At 41.7% G+C, this 15,977-nt stretch overlaps 1 protein-coding gene across 1 annotated transcript; it reads left to right on the top strand.

The window, feature by feature from the left end:
• The first annotated feature begins 8,841 nt into the window (after positions 1–8,841).
• Positions 8,842–9,417, top strand: LOC127315616 (uncharacterized). The gene has a single exon (XM_051346088.1). It carries the CDS (start codon positions 8,842–8,844, stop codon positions 9,415–9,417), a length of 576 nt encoding a protein of 191 aa, XP_051202048.1.
• Positions 9,418–15,977: the final 6,560 nt, after the last annotated feature.

The following is a 15,977-nucleotide window of genomic DNA, read 5'->3' on the forward strand; positions in this document are numbered from 1 at the left end:
GCCAGACCCGTTGCGGCCAGAAGACTGCGCGCGTGCAGAAGGGAGGCGGAGACGCCGCGTCCCTTCGGGAACACGCGCCATAGTTAGGCTCACCGCTCCCCTCTCCTTCCTCACAGTCACGATTGCACTCTCACCTCCCCCCAAACTGTCACATCACCCGGCGGTTCCCCTCCCGCCGACCAATCTGCCGCACCGCCGCACGGAGGACCACCACTACCGGAGGGGGAGACATCGGCGACGAGGACCTCGACATCGGCCGCAATCAGGTCCGCAGTCCTCTTCGGCATCTCATCTTCGCCCGCGACCTCGAGCTCGTCCTCGGCCGTAAGAATGGCGGTAACGACCCCTCCTTCTCATCTTCGTACTTGTTCTGTTCAAACATGCCGTTCTGGGGCATTTCCGACGACATGCACAGTAGATCTAGTAGGGTTTACGTTAGGATAGCGGTCGGATTGATGATGGTGTTCGTCCCCATTTCTTGCAGTTCTTGTCCAAATCTTGCATTTCACGGTCACGATTTGCTTAGATCTATTACTATAGTGTCGGATTGCGGTAGATCCTTCGTAGATCGGGGTTTGGATTGGTGAAACTGGCATATTTTACTGTGCATGCAAAGAGGGGAAGGGTTTTTTTGTGTTGGGGTTTAGCTTGTTGAGATTGTTGTGCAGAATCAGTCGCGGTAGTTTGTTGTAGATTGTGTAGTTAGTTATACATTGTGTAGTTCCAGATTAAACTAGGCCGATGATAATAACCGGTAATCGTTGTGTGAGGATATGATATATCAGAACCTATGGCATGACTGAACTTCACCATGCCATTGGTTCAGGTCAAACATCTCCTTCATACGTGCTCATTCTATGAGGCTTATGCATCTTGCTTTCCATGTTTATGTACTACATATGCCAATGATTCAACAATAGCACACTGGAAGGCAAGGTGCTGCCCTCAAACTTAGTCGTGTGTGTCATATGACTTGCACACTAGACTTAGTTTGCGGACAGTCCCTTTGCCTGCCTTGTGATCCAACATATGAGGCCTCATTTTTGTTTGTGTACTGCATTGGCCAATGATTTAACAATGGCACACTGAAAGGCAAGGTTTGATGACGCGTGAAGCACACGTCCGTTGGGAACCCCAAGAGGAAGGTGTGATGCGTACAGCAGCAAGTTTTCTCTCAGTAAGAAACCAAGGTTATCGAACCAGTAGGAGATGAAGGCCACGTGAAGGTTGTTGGTGAAGGAGTGTAGTGCGGCGCAACACCAGGGATTCCGGCGCCAACGTGGAACCTGCACAACACAATCAAAATACTTTGCCCCAACTTAACAGTGAGGTTGTTAATCTCACCGGCTTGCTGAAAACAAAGAATTAAACGTATGGTGTGGAGAATAATGTTTGCCTGCAAAGAACAACAGAGAACAATGATTGCAGTAGGTTGTATTTCAGATGTAAAAGAATGGACCGGGGTCCACAGTTCACTAGTGGTGTCTCTCCAATAAGATAAATAACATGTTGGGTGAACAAATTACAATTGGACAATTAACAAATAGAGAGGGCATAACAATGCACATACATATCATGATGACTACTATGAGATTTACTTAGGGCATTACGACAAAGAACATAGACCGCTATCCAGCATGCATCTATGGCTAAAAAGTCCACCTTCGGGTTAGCATCCGCACCCCTTCCAGTATTAAGTTGCAAACAACAGACAATTGCATTAAATACTGTGCGTAATGTAAACAATACAAATATCCTTAGACGAAGCATTGATGTTTTATCCCTAGTGGCAACAGCACATCCACAACCTTAGAACTTTCTGCCACTGTCTCAGATTCAATGAAGGCATGAACCCACTATCGAGTATTCTATATTCATCGGATCCCAACAAACACAACATGTAGCATTACAAATAGATGATCTTGATCATGATAGGCAGCTCACAAGATCTAAACATGATGGTATAATAGGAGAAGACAACCATCTAGCTACTGCTATGGACCCATAGTCCAAGGATGAACTACTCACGCATCAGTCCGGAGGCGGGCATGGTGATGTAGAGCCGGCCTCCGGTGATGATTCCCTCTCCGGCAGGGTGCCGGAGGTGATCTTCAGAACCCCCCGAGATGGGGTTGACGGCGGCGGCGTCTCAGTAACTTTTCTCGTATCGTGGCTCTCGGTACTAGGGTTTTCCGATACGAAGCAATATATAGGCGAAGAGGCAGCGTCGGGGGAGCCAGGGGGTGGCCTCCCCACACCTGGGCGCGCTAGGGGGCCAGGCCGCGCCGCCCTATGGGGTGGCCCCCCTGCTGGCCGCCTCCGACTCTCCTTCGATGTTCTGGAATCCTCCGTGGAAAATAGGGCCGTGGGATTTTGTTTCGTCCAATTCCGAGAATATTTCCTGTGTAGGATTTCTGAAACCAAAAACAGCAGAAAACAGGAACTGGCGCTTCGGCATCTTGTTAATAGGTTAGTACCGGAAAAGCATAATAATGATATAAAGTGTACATAAAACATGTGAGTATTGTCATAAAACTAGCATGGAACATAAGATATTATAGATACGTTGGAGACGTATCAAGCATCCCCAAGCTTAGTTCCTACTCGCCCTCGAGTAGGTAAACAATAAAAAGAATAATTTCTGAAGTGACATGCTACCATCATAATCTTGATCAATACTATTGTAAAGCATATGAGATGAATGAAGTGATTCAAAGCAATGGTCTATAGTTTACTAACAAATAGATAATGACTAAACAATTGAATCATATAGCAAAGACTTTTCATGAATAGTACTTTCAAGACAAGCATCAAAAAGTCTTGCATAAGAGTTAACTCATAAAGAAATAGATTCTTAATAGAAGGTTTTGAAGCAACACAAAGGAAGATTTAAGTTTCAGCAATTGCTTTCAACTTTCAACATGTATATCTCATGAATAATTGTCAACACAAAGTAATATGATGAGTGCAAATAAGCAAGTATGTAAGAATCAATGCACACAGTTGACACAAGTGTTTGCTTCTAAGATAGAAAGAAGTAGGTAAACTGACTCAACATAAAGTAAAAGAAAGGCCCTTCACAGAGGGAAGCAGGGATTAAATCATGTGCTAGAGCTTTTCAAGTATTGAAATCATATAGAGAGCATAAAAGTAAAGTTTTTAGAGGTGTTTGTTGTTGTCAACGAATGGTAGTGGGCACTCTAACCCCCTCATCAAACAGACTTTCAAAGAGCGGCTCCCATGAAGGACGTTATCTCTACCACCAAGGTAGATCATCCCTCTTCTCTTTTGTTTACACATGTACTTTAGTTTTATTTATGGATGACACTCCTCCCAACCTTTTTCTTTCACAACCATGGCTAACCGAATCCTCGGGTGCCTTCCAACATTTGACATACCATGGAGGAGTGTCTATTTGCAAAATTAAGTTGCTTACTGATGAATCAGGGCAAAACATGTGAAGAGAATTATTAATGAAAGTTAATTAACCGGGGCTGGGAACCCCGTTGCCAGCTCTTTTTTGCAAAATTATTGGATAAGCAGATGAAGCCACTAGTACATTGGTGAAAGTATGCCCAACAAGATTGAAAGATAAAACACCACATACATCCTCATGAGCTATAAAACATTGACACAAATAAGAGATGATAACTTTTGAAGTGTTTAAAGGTAGCACATGAAGTATTTACTTGGAATGGCAGAGAAATACCACATAGTAGGTAGTTATGGTGGACACACATGGCATAGGTTTTGGCTCAAGGTTTTGGATGCACGAGAAGCATTCCCTCTCAGTACAAGGCTTTGGCTAGCAAGGTTGTTTGAAGCAAACACAAGTATGAACCGGGTACAACAAAACTCACATAAGAACATATTGCAAGCATTATAAGACTCTACACTGTCTTCCTTGTTGCTCAAACACTTTTACCAGAAATTATCTAGACTTTAGAGAGACCAATCATGCAAACCAAATTTCAACAAGCTCTACGGTAGTTCTCCACTAATAAGTTTAAACTACATGATGCAAGAGCTTAAACAGGATCTACTTGAGAGCTCAAAACAATTGCAGGGTATAAAATTACTAAAGACAATATACCAATTGCCACATGAAGCATTTTCTGCTTCCAACCAAATAGCAATAAATGCAGCAGCTTTCAACTTTTGCCATTGAACATTAAAAGCAAAACTAAGAACACCAGTGTTCATATGAAAAAGCGGAGCGTGTCTTTCTCCCACAGAAGGAATGCTAGGATCCGATTTTATTCAAACACAAAAAAATAAAAGCACACAAACGCTCCAAGTAAAGCACATAAGATGTGACGGAATAAAAATATAGTTTCACTAGAGGTGACCTGATAAGTTGTTGATGAAGAAGGGGATGCCTTGGGCATCCCCAAGCTTAGATGCTTGAGTCTTCTTGAAATATGCAGGGATGAACCACGGGGGCATCCCCAAGCTTAGACTTTTCACTCTTCTTGATCATATTATATCATCCTCCTCTCTTGATCCTTGAAAACTTCCTTCACACTAAACTCAAAACTATCTCATTAGAGGGTTAGTGCATAATAAAAAATTCACATGTTCAGCGAGGACACAATCAGTCCCAATATTACCCAAGGCTACTGAAATTTAATGGAGCAAAGAAATCTACTCAAACATAGTAAAAGAGGCAATGTGAAATAAAAGGCAGAATCTGTCAAAATAGAACAGTCTGTAAAGACGAATTTTTTCGAGGCACTTAAGAGGCTCAAATGAAAAATCTCAAGTTGAATGAAAGTTGCGTACATATCTGAGGAGTACTCATGCAGTTTTTCAAGATTTTACGAATTTCCTACAGAGAGAACAGCTCAAATTCGTGACAGCTAAAAATCTGTTCCTGCGCAGAAATCCAAATCTAGTATCAACTTTCTATCTAAGACTTTACTTGGCACAACAATGCAATAAAGTAAAGATACAAAGGTATTGCTACAGTAGCAACAAACACCTTGACTCAAATATAAAACAAAAATTGCAGAAATAAAATAATGGGTTGTCTCCCATAAGCGCTTTTCTTTAACGCCTTTCAGCTAGGCGCAGAAAGTGAAAATCAAGTATCATCAAGAGAAGAAGCATCAACATTATTACCACGGGCTTTATGCCTACCCCTCTTACTCTTATTCTTACTCTTTGGTCTAGGGAATACATGACCGCATCTGGGTGTAGAGGTAAAATTTAGAGTGCCTTTCCCCACATCTATGGTTGCTCCCAAGAGTTTCAGCAGAGATCTTCCAAGAGTGATTTGTTGTGTCCCTACACATTCAATAACGAGATAATCAGTGGATACCGTTCTTCCAAGAAAGGTTGTGAACACACCTTCAGCTATTCCCTTAGGAATTATAACAGAGTTATCAGTAAGAGTTATTCCTTCTCCACCTTCAGTAAGTCCCCAAAGTGTCAAAGATTCATAAATACTTTTAGGCATAAGGAAAAACTCAGACATAATATGACAACGGGCATAAAAAGTTTCACCAAAAATAGCAACCTTAATAGTAGGGACCCACATTGAAGGTTCAAAGTTTACTGGAACATAATCAAAATGTTCACGAATCTGATTATACCCTTCTTTTAAACAAGATATATTTGTCTCGAGAGTGTTTAATCTATTATGAATACTAACAAGAGATGAATCAAACTTATTAGCTGAGCTAGATGATGCAACCAATTTTTTCATGGCATTAAAAGCTTGATCCTCATCGCAATGAAGGAAATCTCCTCCCACTACAACATCCAAAGCATATCTATAGCGAAGAGTAAGCCCAAAATAAAAGTTACTAAGAAGCCGGCTTAGAGTCATTTTAGGTTCTGTTTTACTATAAGAATTAAAAATTCTAGACCAAGCTTCTTTAAAACTCTCCTCATCCCCTTGTTTAAAAGTAAAGATCAATTCCTCATGTGATAGAGTAACAAGTATAGGACTAGACATGATAACAAAATAAATTAAATGCAAGTAACTATTTTTTTTGTGTTTTTGATATAAAGAAAGCAAACAAGACAGAAAATAAAATAAAGCAAGACAATAAATAAAGTAAAGAGATTGGGTGTGAGAGACTCCCCTTGCAGCGTGTCTTGATCTCCCCGGCAACGGCGCCAGAAAAAGTGTTTGATGACGCGTGAAGCACACGTCCGTTGGGAACCCCAAGAGGAAGGTGTGATGCGTACAGCAGCAAGTTTTCCCTCAGAAAGAAACAAAGGTTATCGAACCAGTAGGAGATGAAGGCCACGTGAAGGTTGTTGGTGAAGGAGTGTAGTGCGGCGCAACACCAGGGATTCCGGCGCCAACGTGGAACCTGCACAACACAATCAAAATACTTTGCCCCAACTTAACAGTGAGGTTGTCAATCTCACCGGCTTGCTGAAAACAAAGAATTAAACGTATGGTGTGGAGAATAATGTTTGCTTGCAAAGAACAACAGAGAACAATGATTGCAGTAGGTTGTATTTCAGATGTAAAAGAATGGACCGGGGTCCACAGTTCACTAGTGGTGTCTCTCCAATAAGATAAATAACATGTTGGGTGAACAAATTACAGTTGGGCAGTTGGCAAATAGAGAGGGCATAACAATGCACATACATATCATGATGACTACTATGAGATTTACTTAGGGCATTACGACAAAGAACATAGACCGTTATCTAGCCTGCATCTATGCCTAACAAGTCCACCTTCGGGTTAGCATGCGCACCCCTTCCAGTATTAAGTTGCAAACAACAGACAATTGCATTAAGTATTGTGCGTAATGTAAACAATACAAATATCCTTAGACAAAGCATTGATGTTTTATCCCTAGTGGCAACAGCACATCCACAACACTTTTTGTCACTGTCCCAGATTCAATGGAGGCATGAACCCACTATCGAGCATAAATACCCCCTCTTGGAGTTACAAGTATCAACTTGGCCAGAGCCTCTACTAGCAACGGAGAGCATGCAAGATCATAAACAACACATATATGATAGATCGATAATCAACTTGACATAGTATTCCATATTCATCGGATCCCAACAAACACAACATGTAGCATTACAAATAGATGATCTTGATCATGATAGGCAGCTCACAAGATCTAAACATGATGGCATAATAGGAGAAGACAACCATCTAGCTACTGCTATGGAACCATAGTCCAAGGATGAACTACTCACGCATCAGTCCGGAGGCGGGCATGGTGATGTAGAGCCCTCCGGTGATGATTCCCCTCTCCGGCAGGGTGCCGGAGGTGATCTTCAGAACCCCCGAGATGGGGTTGACGGCGGCGGCGTCTCAGTAAATTTTCTCGTATCGTGGCTCTCGGTACTAGGGTTTTCCGATACGAAGGAATATATAGGCGAAGAGGCAGCGTCGGGGGAGCCAGGGGGTGGCCTCCCCACACCTGGGTGCGCCAGGGGGCCAGGCCGCGCCGCCCTATGGGGTGGCCCCCCTGCTGGCCGCCTCCGACTCTCCTTCGATGTTCTGGAATCCTCCGTGGAAAATAGGGTCGTGTGTCCTGTTTGGTGTCCTGAACAATGTTCGTCGTGTGTCCTGAACTATGATCCTCCTGTGTGCTGAACTATGAAGATGTTTGAACTTTTATCACTGCTTTACTTTGTCTGAACTGTGAACTGTGTTCTTCCTTGTGTTGTTCATCGCTGGTAACCTCACCACCAAAGGTAAGAGGTAAGCAGAACCAGTTTCTGGGTTGCAACCAAACAACAGCGGCGCCGTTTTGGGCTGCTACGAGGCCTGAAACCGACCTACCAAACGGCCAGAGCCCAAATCTCCATGGGGCCGAAAATACTCTATGCAGGCCACCAAACAACGGGGATTTTATGGCCCATGGCCCGTCTGCGACACGCAGGGGCCTCCTTCCCGCTGCGTCGGTGGTGCAGGAAACTGATGCACGCTACCAAACGCGCCCTATGTGTGTGAGAGCATCAAAAATTCGCTCGTGTAAATCATGTTTTCCCTATTGGATGGAGCTTTTGCTTTTGGACCCAGAAGAAGAGTAGGAGGAATAACCGCTGCATGCAGGCCTTATCTCCTGTACGAGCAGCGTGATTTAACATAAAGGCATGGGACGATGGTGATATCTTAGTAGTGCCACGCATGATAAATGTTGAGGTGGGAAAAGAGAAAGACGAAAAAAGACTTTGCTTTCTCTTAGTTTACAGATGATCTGTTAACATAATCTCTCCCACCACATATTTAGGATATCTGGTTACTAAAGATAAGATTAAAAAATAATACATTGTACATCATGTTTTCTTGTTACATCTAAATTATGTGGTAGGGTTAAGATAAGACAGTCTAATCAACCATTGCACATGCCCTAATAAGCAGCGTGTCGTCATTGGAAATCCAGCAGGCCCCTAGCACTAATAGAAAACAGGCCTTTGGTCAGGAATCTTTGGTCCCGACCGTGTCCTGTAAACGCTACAGCGTACGGCACCCATAGATCCCGGCTCGTAAAGACCCAAAGGTCCCGGCTCGTCTCCCAAATCGCGACTAAAGTGTTTTGTGCCACGCGGAGCCTGCGGCACCCCCTTTAATCCCGGCTCATATTTTCAACCGGGACCTAAAGTCAAACGATACGTTTCCCGCAGAGGCCGATCGCGCGTCGCCATTACTGACCGTGTCGAAATCGAGCATCAACGGCGTGGAATCCGAGCAGCCGGCGCTCCGGTGGCCAGCCACTATTCATCTTTCTCTTCCAATTGCTTTATAAGCTCCACCATTCTTCACCATTGCCACACACACATACTTTCTCCATCCGGCCTCCTCTCTCCTCATCCACCATTGCAAAAGCTAGCTCTCTCCCCTCTTCGTCGATGGAGCACCTCGTGCGCGACGCAGCTCTTCGGACACGAGTATACCACATCAAGGCCGAAGGGATGGTGTTGAAGGTCACGGTCACGCTCCAAGCAAGAATGGTGGAGAAGTGGATCCGGGGCGTGAAGAGGGACTTTCTCGACGCCGCAACGACCAAGTGCATCGGGTTGGACTGCGACTTAACCGACCCTCGCGTGCCTAATCAGTGCGCCACCGTCCTTCAACTCACGGTGGCGTCCGAGACGTTGGTGTTCCAGATTATTCATGCCGATAGAGTGCCACAAGTGCTCAAGGATTTTTTGCAGGACGGGAACATCAGATTCTGCGGTGCCGCTATCAGCAATGATGTGAAAAAGCTAGATCGCTACGACATTCACATCACTTCTGCGTACGACCTCCAGAAGGTAGTCCCGAACCCCTCCACCAAGCCCACTCCAAGTCTATATGATTTGGCAAACTATACCATTGGGACAAACCTTGAGCAGAGGAAGAAGTACAACCACAAGAAGAAGATAGACGTCGCCGCGCAAGAAAAAGAAGATGAGATCATTTTTGGATGGGCAATTATCCATTGAGCTATGAGAAAGTGCACTATGCAGCACTAGACACTCGCATGGGCTTCGAGATTACTAGGAAGCATTGGATGCTAGTTGGCTACTAGGTGATCATCTCAATATTTAGAGATGATGAGTAGTGGTGGTCTTCTATATTTGTATGGACTACGAATCGATCGTTTCAATATATATGAACTATATATGTGTGTCTTTCATATATATGAAGTATGTTTCTTTCAATATATATGAATTATATATGTGTCTTTCAATATATATAAACTCTATGTGTCTTTCATATATATGAACTATGTGTCTTTCATATATATAAACTCTATGTGTCTTTCATATATATGAACTATGTGTCTTTCATATATATGAACTATGTGTCTTTTAATATATATGAACTATATGTGTCTTTCATATATATGAAGTATGTGTCTTTCAATGTATATGAACTCTATGTGTCTTTCCACATCATCAAGAATCATATATGTATATATATTCCCTACTTCGTCGCCTTTTGGCGAAATCCCTCTTCGGCAAAGGAGATACTGAGGCCATGGCTAGCCCCGAGATGAGCGTCATATGCAACGCGTTCTACCCCGACATGAAGAACGTAATAATAAGTTAATAAATACATAATTATTTCATATTCAAATAAATATCTTTTTTCTAATAATAAATCATATATTATTTGTCCAATTCCGGTTAATAGATTTCAAGATACTAATTATTTGGCCATATTATATGAATAATGCATATATTATTTGACAATAATAACAATAAATGAATAAATACATAATTATTTCATATTCAAATCACTCTTATTTTTCTAATAATAAATCATACATTATTTGTCCAATTCCGGTTAATAGATTTCAAGATACTAATTATTTGGCAATATTATATGAATAATGCATAATAATAAATGAATAAATACATAATTATTTCATATTAAAATCACTCACATTTTTCTAATAATAAATCATATATTATTTATCCAATTCCGGTTAATAGATTTCAAGATACTAATTATTTGGCCGTATTATATGAATAATGCATATATTATTTGATAATAATAATAAATGAATAAATACATAATTATTTCATATTCAATTCACTCACATTTTTCTAATAATAAATCATATATTATTTGTCCAATTCCGGTTAATAGATTTCAAGATACTAATTATTTGGCCATATTATATGAATAATGCATATATTATTTGATAATAATAATAAATGAATAAATACATAATTATTTCATATTCAAATCACTCACTTTTTTCTAAGACTAAATCATATATTATTTGTCCAATTCCGGTTTATAAATTTCAAGATACTAATTATTTGGCCATATTATATGAATAATGCATATATTATTTGATAATAATAATAAATACATAATTACATAATTATTTCTTGCTCAAATCAATCACATTTTTCTAATAATAAATCATATATTATTTGTCCAATTCCGGTTTACAGATTTCAAGATACTAATTATTTGGCCATATTATATGAATTATGCATATATTATTTGATAATAATAATAATAAATGAATAAATAAATAAATACATAATTATTTCATATTCAAATCACTCACATTTTTTAATAACAAATTCTATATTATTTGTCCAATTCCGTTACAGATTTCAAGATTGTTTTTTGTTTCAAAAAATACAAAAATGTGACATAGTGGTATAATAGTTGATAGGATTGATATGGTAGTATTTACAACAAGGTACAATCACATTCGCGGAAGGGCAGCAGGAAAGAACCAATGAGTTAAGTGTGCTGAGGGTGGAGTAGTGTGCGGATGGGTGACCAACGGAGAAGTGATGACCAAGTTTACAAGTGTAATTAGTATTAAAAATAGTCCAAGTGAGATAGTAACAAATCAAACAAAAATAAAAAATAAAAAAAGAATATAGTGGGAGAAGAGCAGATATTCTGGACCCACAAAACTGGTCCACCAGCAGTCGTATCTTCCCGAGGCGACAATGATACGTCTCAAACGTATCTATAATTTCTTATGTTCCATGCTACTTTTATGATGATACTCACATGTTTTATACACACTTTATGTCATATTTATGCATTTTCCGGCACTAACCTATTAACGAGATGCCGAAGAGCTAGTTGCTGTTTTCTGCTGTTTTTGGTTTCAGAAATCCTACAAAGGAAATATTCTCGGAATCGGCCGAAATCAACGCCCAGGGTCCTATTTTCCACGGAAGCTTCCAGAGCACCGAAGAGGGACCAGAGGGGAGCCAAGGGGGGCCCACCTCACATGGCGGCGCGGCCAAGGGGGGGGCGCCCCCTAGTGTGTGGGTCCCCCAGGACCCCTCCGAGGCTGCCCTTTGATACGTCTCCGACGTATCGATAATTTCTTATGTTCCATGCCACATTATTGATGATATCTACATGTTTTATGCATACTTTATGTCGTTTTTATGCGTTTTCCGGAACTAACCTATTGACGAGATGCCGAAGGGCCAGTTCTTTGTTTGTTGTTTTTGGTTTCAGAAATCCTAGTAAGGAAATATTGTCGGAATCGGACGAAATCAACGCCCAGCATCTTAGAATCCCCGGAAGCATCCAGAACACCCGAGAGTCGCCAGAGTGGACCCACAGGGGGCCCAGGAGGTAGGCCGGCGCGGCCCAGGCCCTGGCCGCGCCGCCTTATGGTGACACCGCCTCTTCGACCCTCTGACGCCGCCTCTTCGCCTATTTAAGCCCCCTCGACCTAAAACATCGATACGAAAAAGCCACGGTACGAGAAACCATCCAGAGCCGCCGCCATCGCGAAGCCAAAATCTGGGGGACAGGAATCTCTGTTCCGGCATGCTGCCGGGATGGGGAAGTGCCCCCGGAAGGCTTCTCCATCGACACCGCTGCCATCTCCACCGCCATCTTCATCACCGCTGCTGTCTCCCATTAGGAGGGAGTAGTTCTCCATCGAGGCTCGGGGCTGTACCGGTAGCTATGTGGTTAAATCTCTCTCCTATGTACTTCAATACAATGATCTCATGAGCTGCCTTACATGATTGAGATTCATATGAGCTTTGTATCACTATTCATCTATGTGCTACTCTAGTGATGTTATTAAAGTACTCTATTCCTCTTGCATGGTGTAAAGGTGGCAGTGTGTGCATCATGTAGTACTTGGCGTAGTTTATGATTGTGATCTCTTGTAGATTATGAAGTTAACTATTACTATGATGGTATTGATGTGATCTATTTGGTTATGTTGATCTATCTTGCACTCTAAGGTTATTTAAATATGAACATCGAATATTGTGGAGCTTGTTAACTCCGGCATTGAGGGTTCGTGTAATCCTACACAGTTAGTGGTGTTCATCATCCAACAAGAGGGTGTAGAGTCTAGCATCTATTTATTTATTCTGTTATGTGATCAATGTTGAGAGTGTCCACTAGTGAAAGTATGATCCCTAGGCCTTATTCCTAAATACTGCTATCACTGCTTGTTTACTGTTCTACTGCATCTGTACTGTCCGCAATATTACCACCATCAACCACACGCCAGCAAGCACTTTTCTGGCGCTGTTGCTACTGCTCATACTTATTCATACCACCTGTATTTCACTATCTCTTCGCCGAACTAGTGCACCTATTAGGTGTGTTGGGGACACAAGAGACTTCTTGCTTTGTGGTTGCAGGGTTGCATGAGAGGGATATCTTTGACCTCTTCCTCCCTGAGATCGATAAACCTTGGGTGATCCACTTAAGGGAAACTTGCTGCTGTTCTACAAACCTCTGCTCTTGGAGGCCCAACACTGTCTACAAGAATAGAAGCTCCCGTAGACATCAAGCACTTTTCTGGCGCCGTTGCCTAGGAGGAAAGGTAAAAGGCACTCATACTCCGGTTCCAGGTAACAGTACTTTTCTGGCGCCACTGTGTTTGTGCTCGAAGCTATTTCCTTTAGATCCTGCAATTGCAACTTTTTGTTTCTTGTTTACACTAGTTAGGCATAATGGAAAACAACAAAAATATGAGAGATCTTTATGAACTTTATCTTGAATTAGGACATGATGTGTTTGAAGAGAGAATTAAAAAACCCATGGAACTTTATATGCATGCTAATGGGAATGTTATTAATATGAATGCTTTGAACACTATTGTTGCTAATGCTATGGAAAATTCTAAGCTTGGGGAAGCTGGTTTTGATGAGCATGATCTTTTTAGTCCCCCAAGCATTGAGGAGAAAATTTACTTTGATGATACTTTGCCTCCTATTTATGATGATTATAATGATAGTAGTCTTTTAGTACCGCCTGTTATGGAGGATAAATTTGATTATGATTACAATATGCCTCCTATATTTGATGATGAGAATTATAATGATAGCTACTTTGTTGAATTTGCTCCCACTACAACTAATAAAATTGACTATGCTTATGTGGAGAGTAATTATTTTATGCATGAGACTCATGATAAGAATGCTTTATGTGATAGTTATATTGTTGAGTTTGCTCATGTTGCTACTGAAAGTTACTATGAGAGAGGAAAATGTGGTTGTAGAAATTTTCATGTTACTAAAATGCCTCTCTATGTGCTGAAATTTTTGAAACTACACTTGTTTTATCTTCGTATGCTTGTCACTTTGTTCTTCATGAATTCATTTGTGTACAAGATTCCTTTGCATAGGAAGTGGGTTAGACATAAATGTGTTTTGAATTTGCTTCTTGATGCTCTCTTTTGCTTCAAATACTATTTCTTGCGAGTGCATCATTAAAACTGCTGAGCCCATCTTAATGGCTATAAAGAAAGAACTTCTTGGGAGATAACCCATGTGTTTATTTTTCTACATTAATTTTGTTTTATATTTGAGTCTTGGAAGTTGTTTACTACTGTAGCAACCTCTCCTTATCTTAGTTTTGTGCTTTGTGGTGCCAAGTAAAGTCGTTGATAGTAAGGTTCATACTAGATTTGGATTACTGCGCAGAAACAGATTTCTGTCTGTCACGAATCTGGGCAAAATTCTCTGTAGGTAACTCAGAAAATTATGCCAATTTACGTGAGTGATCCTCAGATATGTACGCAACTTTCATTAAATTTGAGCATTTTCATTTGGCAAGTCTGGTGCCTCAATAAAATTCGTCTTTACGGACTGTTCTGTTTTGACAGATTCTGCCTTTTATTTCGCATTGTTTTTTTGCTATGTGGGATGGATTTCTTTGTTCCATTAACTTCCAGTAGCTTTGAGCAATGTCCAGAAGTGTTAAGAATGATTGTGTCACCTCTGAACATGTGAGTTTTTGATTATGCACTAACCCTCTAATGAGTTTGTTTCGAGTTTGGTGTGGAGGAAGTTTTCAAGGGTCAAGAGAGGAGGATGATATACTACGATCAAGAAGAGTGAAAAGTCTAAGCTTGGGGATGCCCCGGTGGTTCATCCCTGCATATTTCAAGAAGACTCAAGCATCTAAGCTTGGGGATGCCCAAGGCATCCCCTTCTTCATCGACAAATTATCAGGTTCCTTCTCTTGAAACTATATTTTTATTCGGTCACATCTTATGTACTTTACTTGGAGCGTCTGTATGTTTTTGTTTTTGTTTTTGTTTGAATAAATGCTTGTGTGGGAGAGAGACACGCTCCGCTGGTTCATATGAACACATGTGTTCTTAGCTTTTAATTTTCATGGCGAAGGTTGAAACTGCTGTTGCTGTCAAAACCCACCGGCGGGCAGCGACGGGCAACACCGTAGAGCCGGGAACAACCTAGGGCTGCGGCTGGCCGAGGTCCCTCCGAGCGACGGTCCGCAAAGCCTTCTGGTACACACGTCCGATGCTGATGCAAGGGCGTGCCACCTGACCTATACCTGGTCAGGAAGGTGATGGAGATGCCTCGCTTAGTTTCCTGCATGGCATACACGTAAACATTAAATACGAGCCTCGATCGGCTCTCAGGTTATCCTGTGAATCGGCTCAAGGAGCCGATCCACCCATGATTCGTACGAGGTGCACGAATATATGGTGGTCCTGCTTGATCAAGATAAAGCTAATGAGATCTACGACGATTTAGGGTTTTCACCGCATAATCGGATCATCCTACTCAGGATTGGGCCTCGCGGCCACGCACGGTGATCGTAAGCCGATCCTAGACAAGGCCTAAAAACCAACACGAGGTTGATCCCCGGAACATCCTGTCTAGGACTAGCAAACGACACCCTACGTGCCGCTGGATCCTCCAGCCCTTTGTAAGGCCTAACTATTGCAGATATTAAACTAATCCTTGATGAACAAGGAGCAACCGTAACGGATCAGATCTACTAAATAATGATCAAGCGGGGTGCTGCCCCTACACCTAAGATAGGTGTAAGGGCGGCTAGATATGCAAGGGTTGCACTACGATAGCATGTTACGCGAAGAACTATGCTAACCCTAACACATCTATGATAACTACGTTGCTCGCCATCAAAAAGGCTTCAGTACGAGCAACGCATGAACAACGTGGAGCTTGTGCTGCCTAGATCGCAAGATGCGATCTAGGCAGCATGTTGCTTACCGGTAGAAACCCTCGAGACGAAGGAGTTGGCGATGCGCCGAGATTGA

This window comes from Lolium perenne, chromosome 7 (genome assembly GCF_019359855.2).
Source record: "Lolium perenne isolate Kyuss_39 chromosome 7, Kyuss_2.0, whole genome shotgun sequence".
NCBI classification, from domain to species: domain Eukaryota; kingdom Viridiplantae; phylum Streptophyta; class Magnoliopsida; order Poales; family Poaceae; genus Lolium; species Lolium perenne.

Excerpts from the sequence above, each read along its gene's own strand:
- LOC127315616 (XM_051346088.1), top strand. The coding sequence starts at position 8,842 with ATGGAGCACCTCGTGCGCGACGCAGCTCTTCGGACACGAGTATACCAC.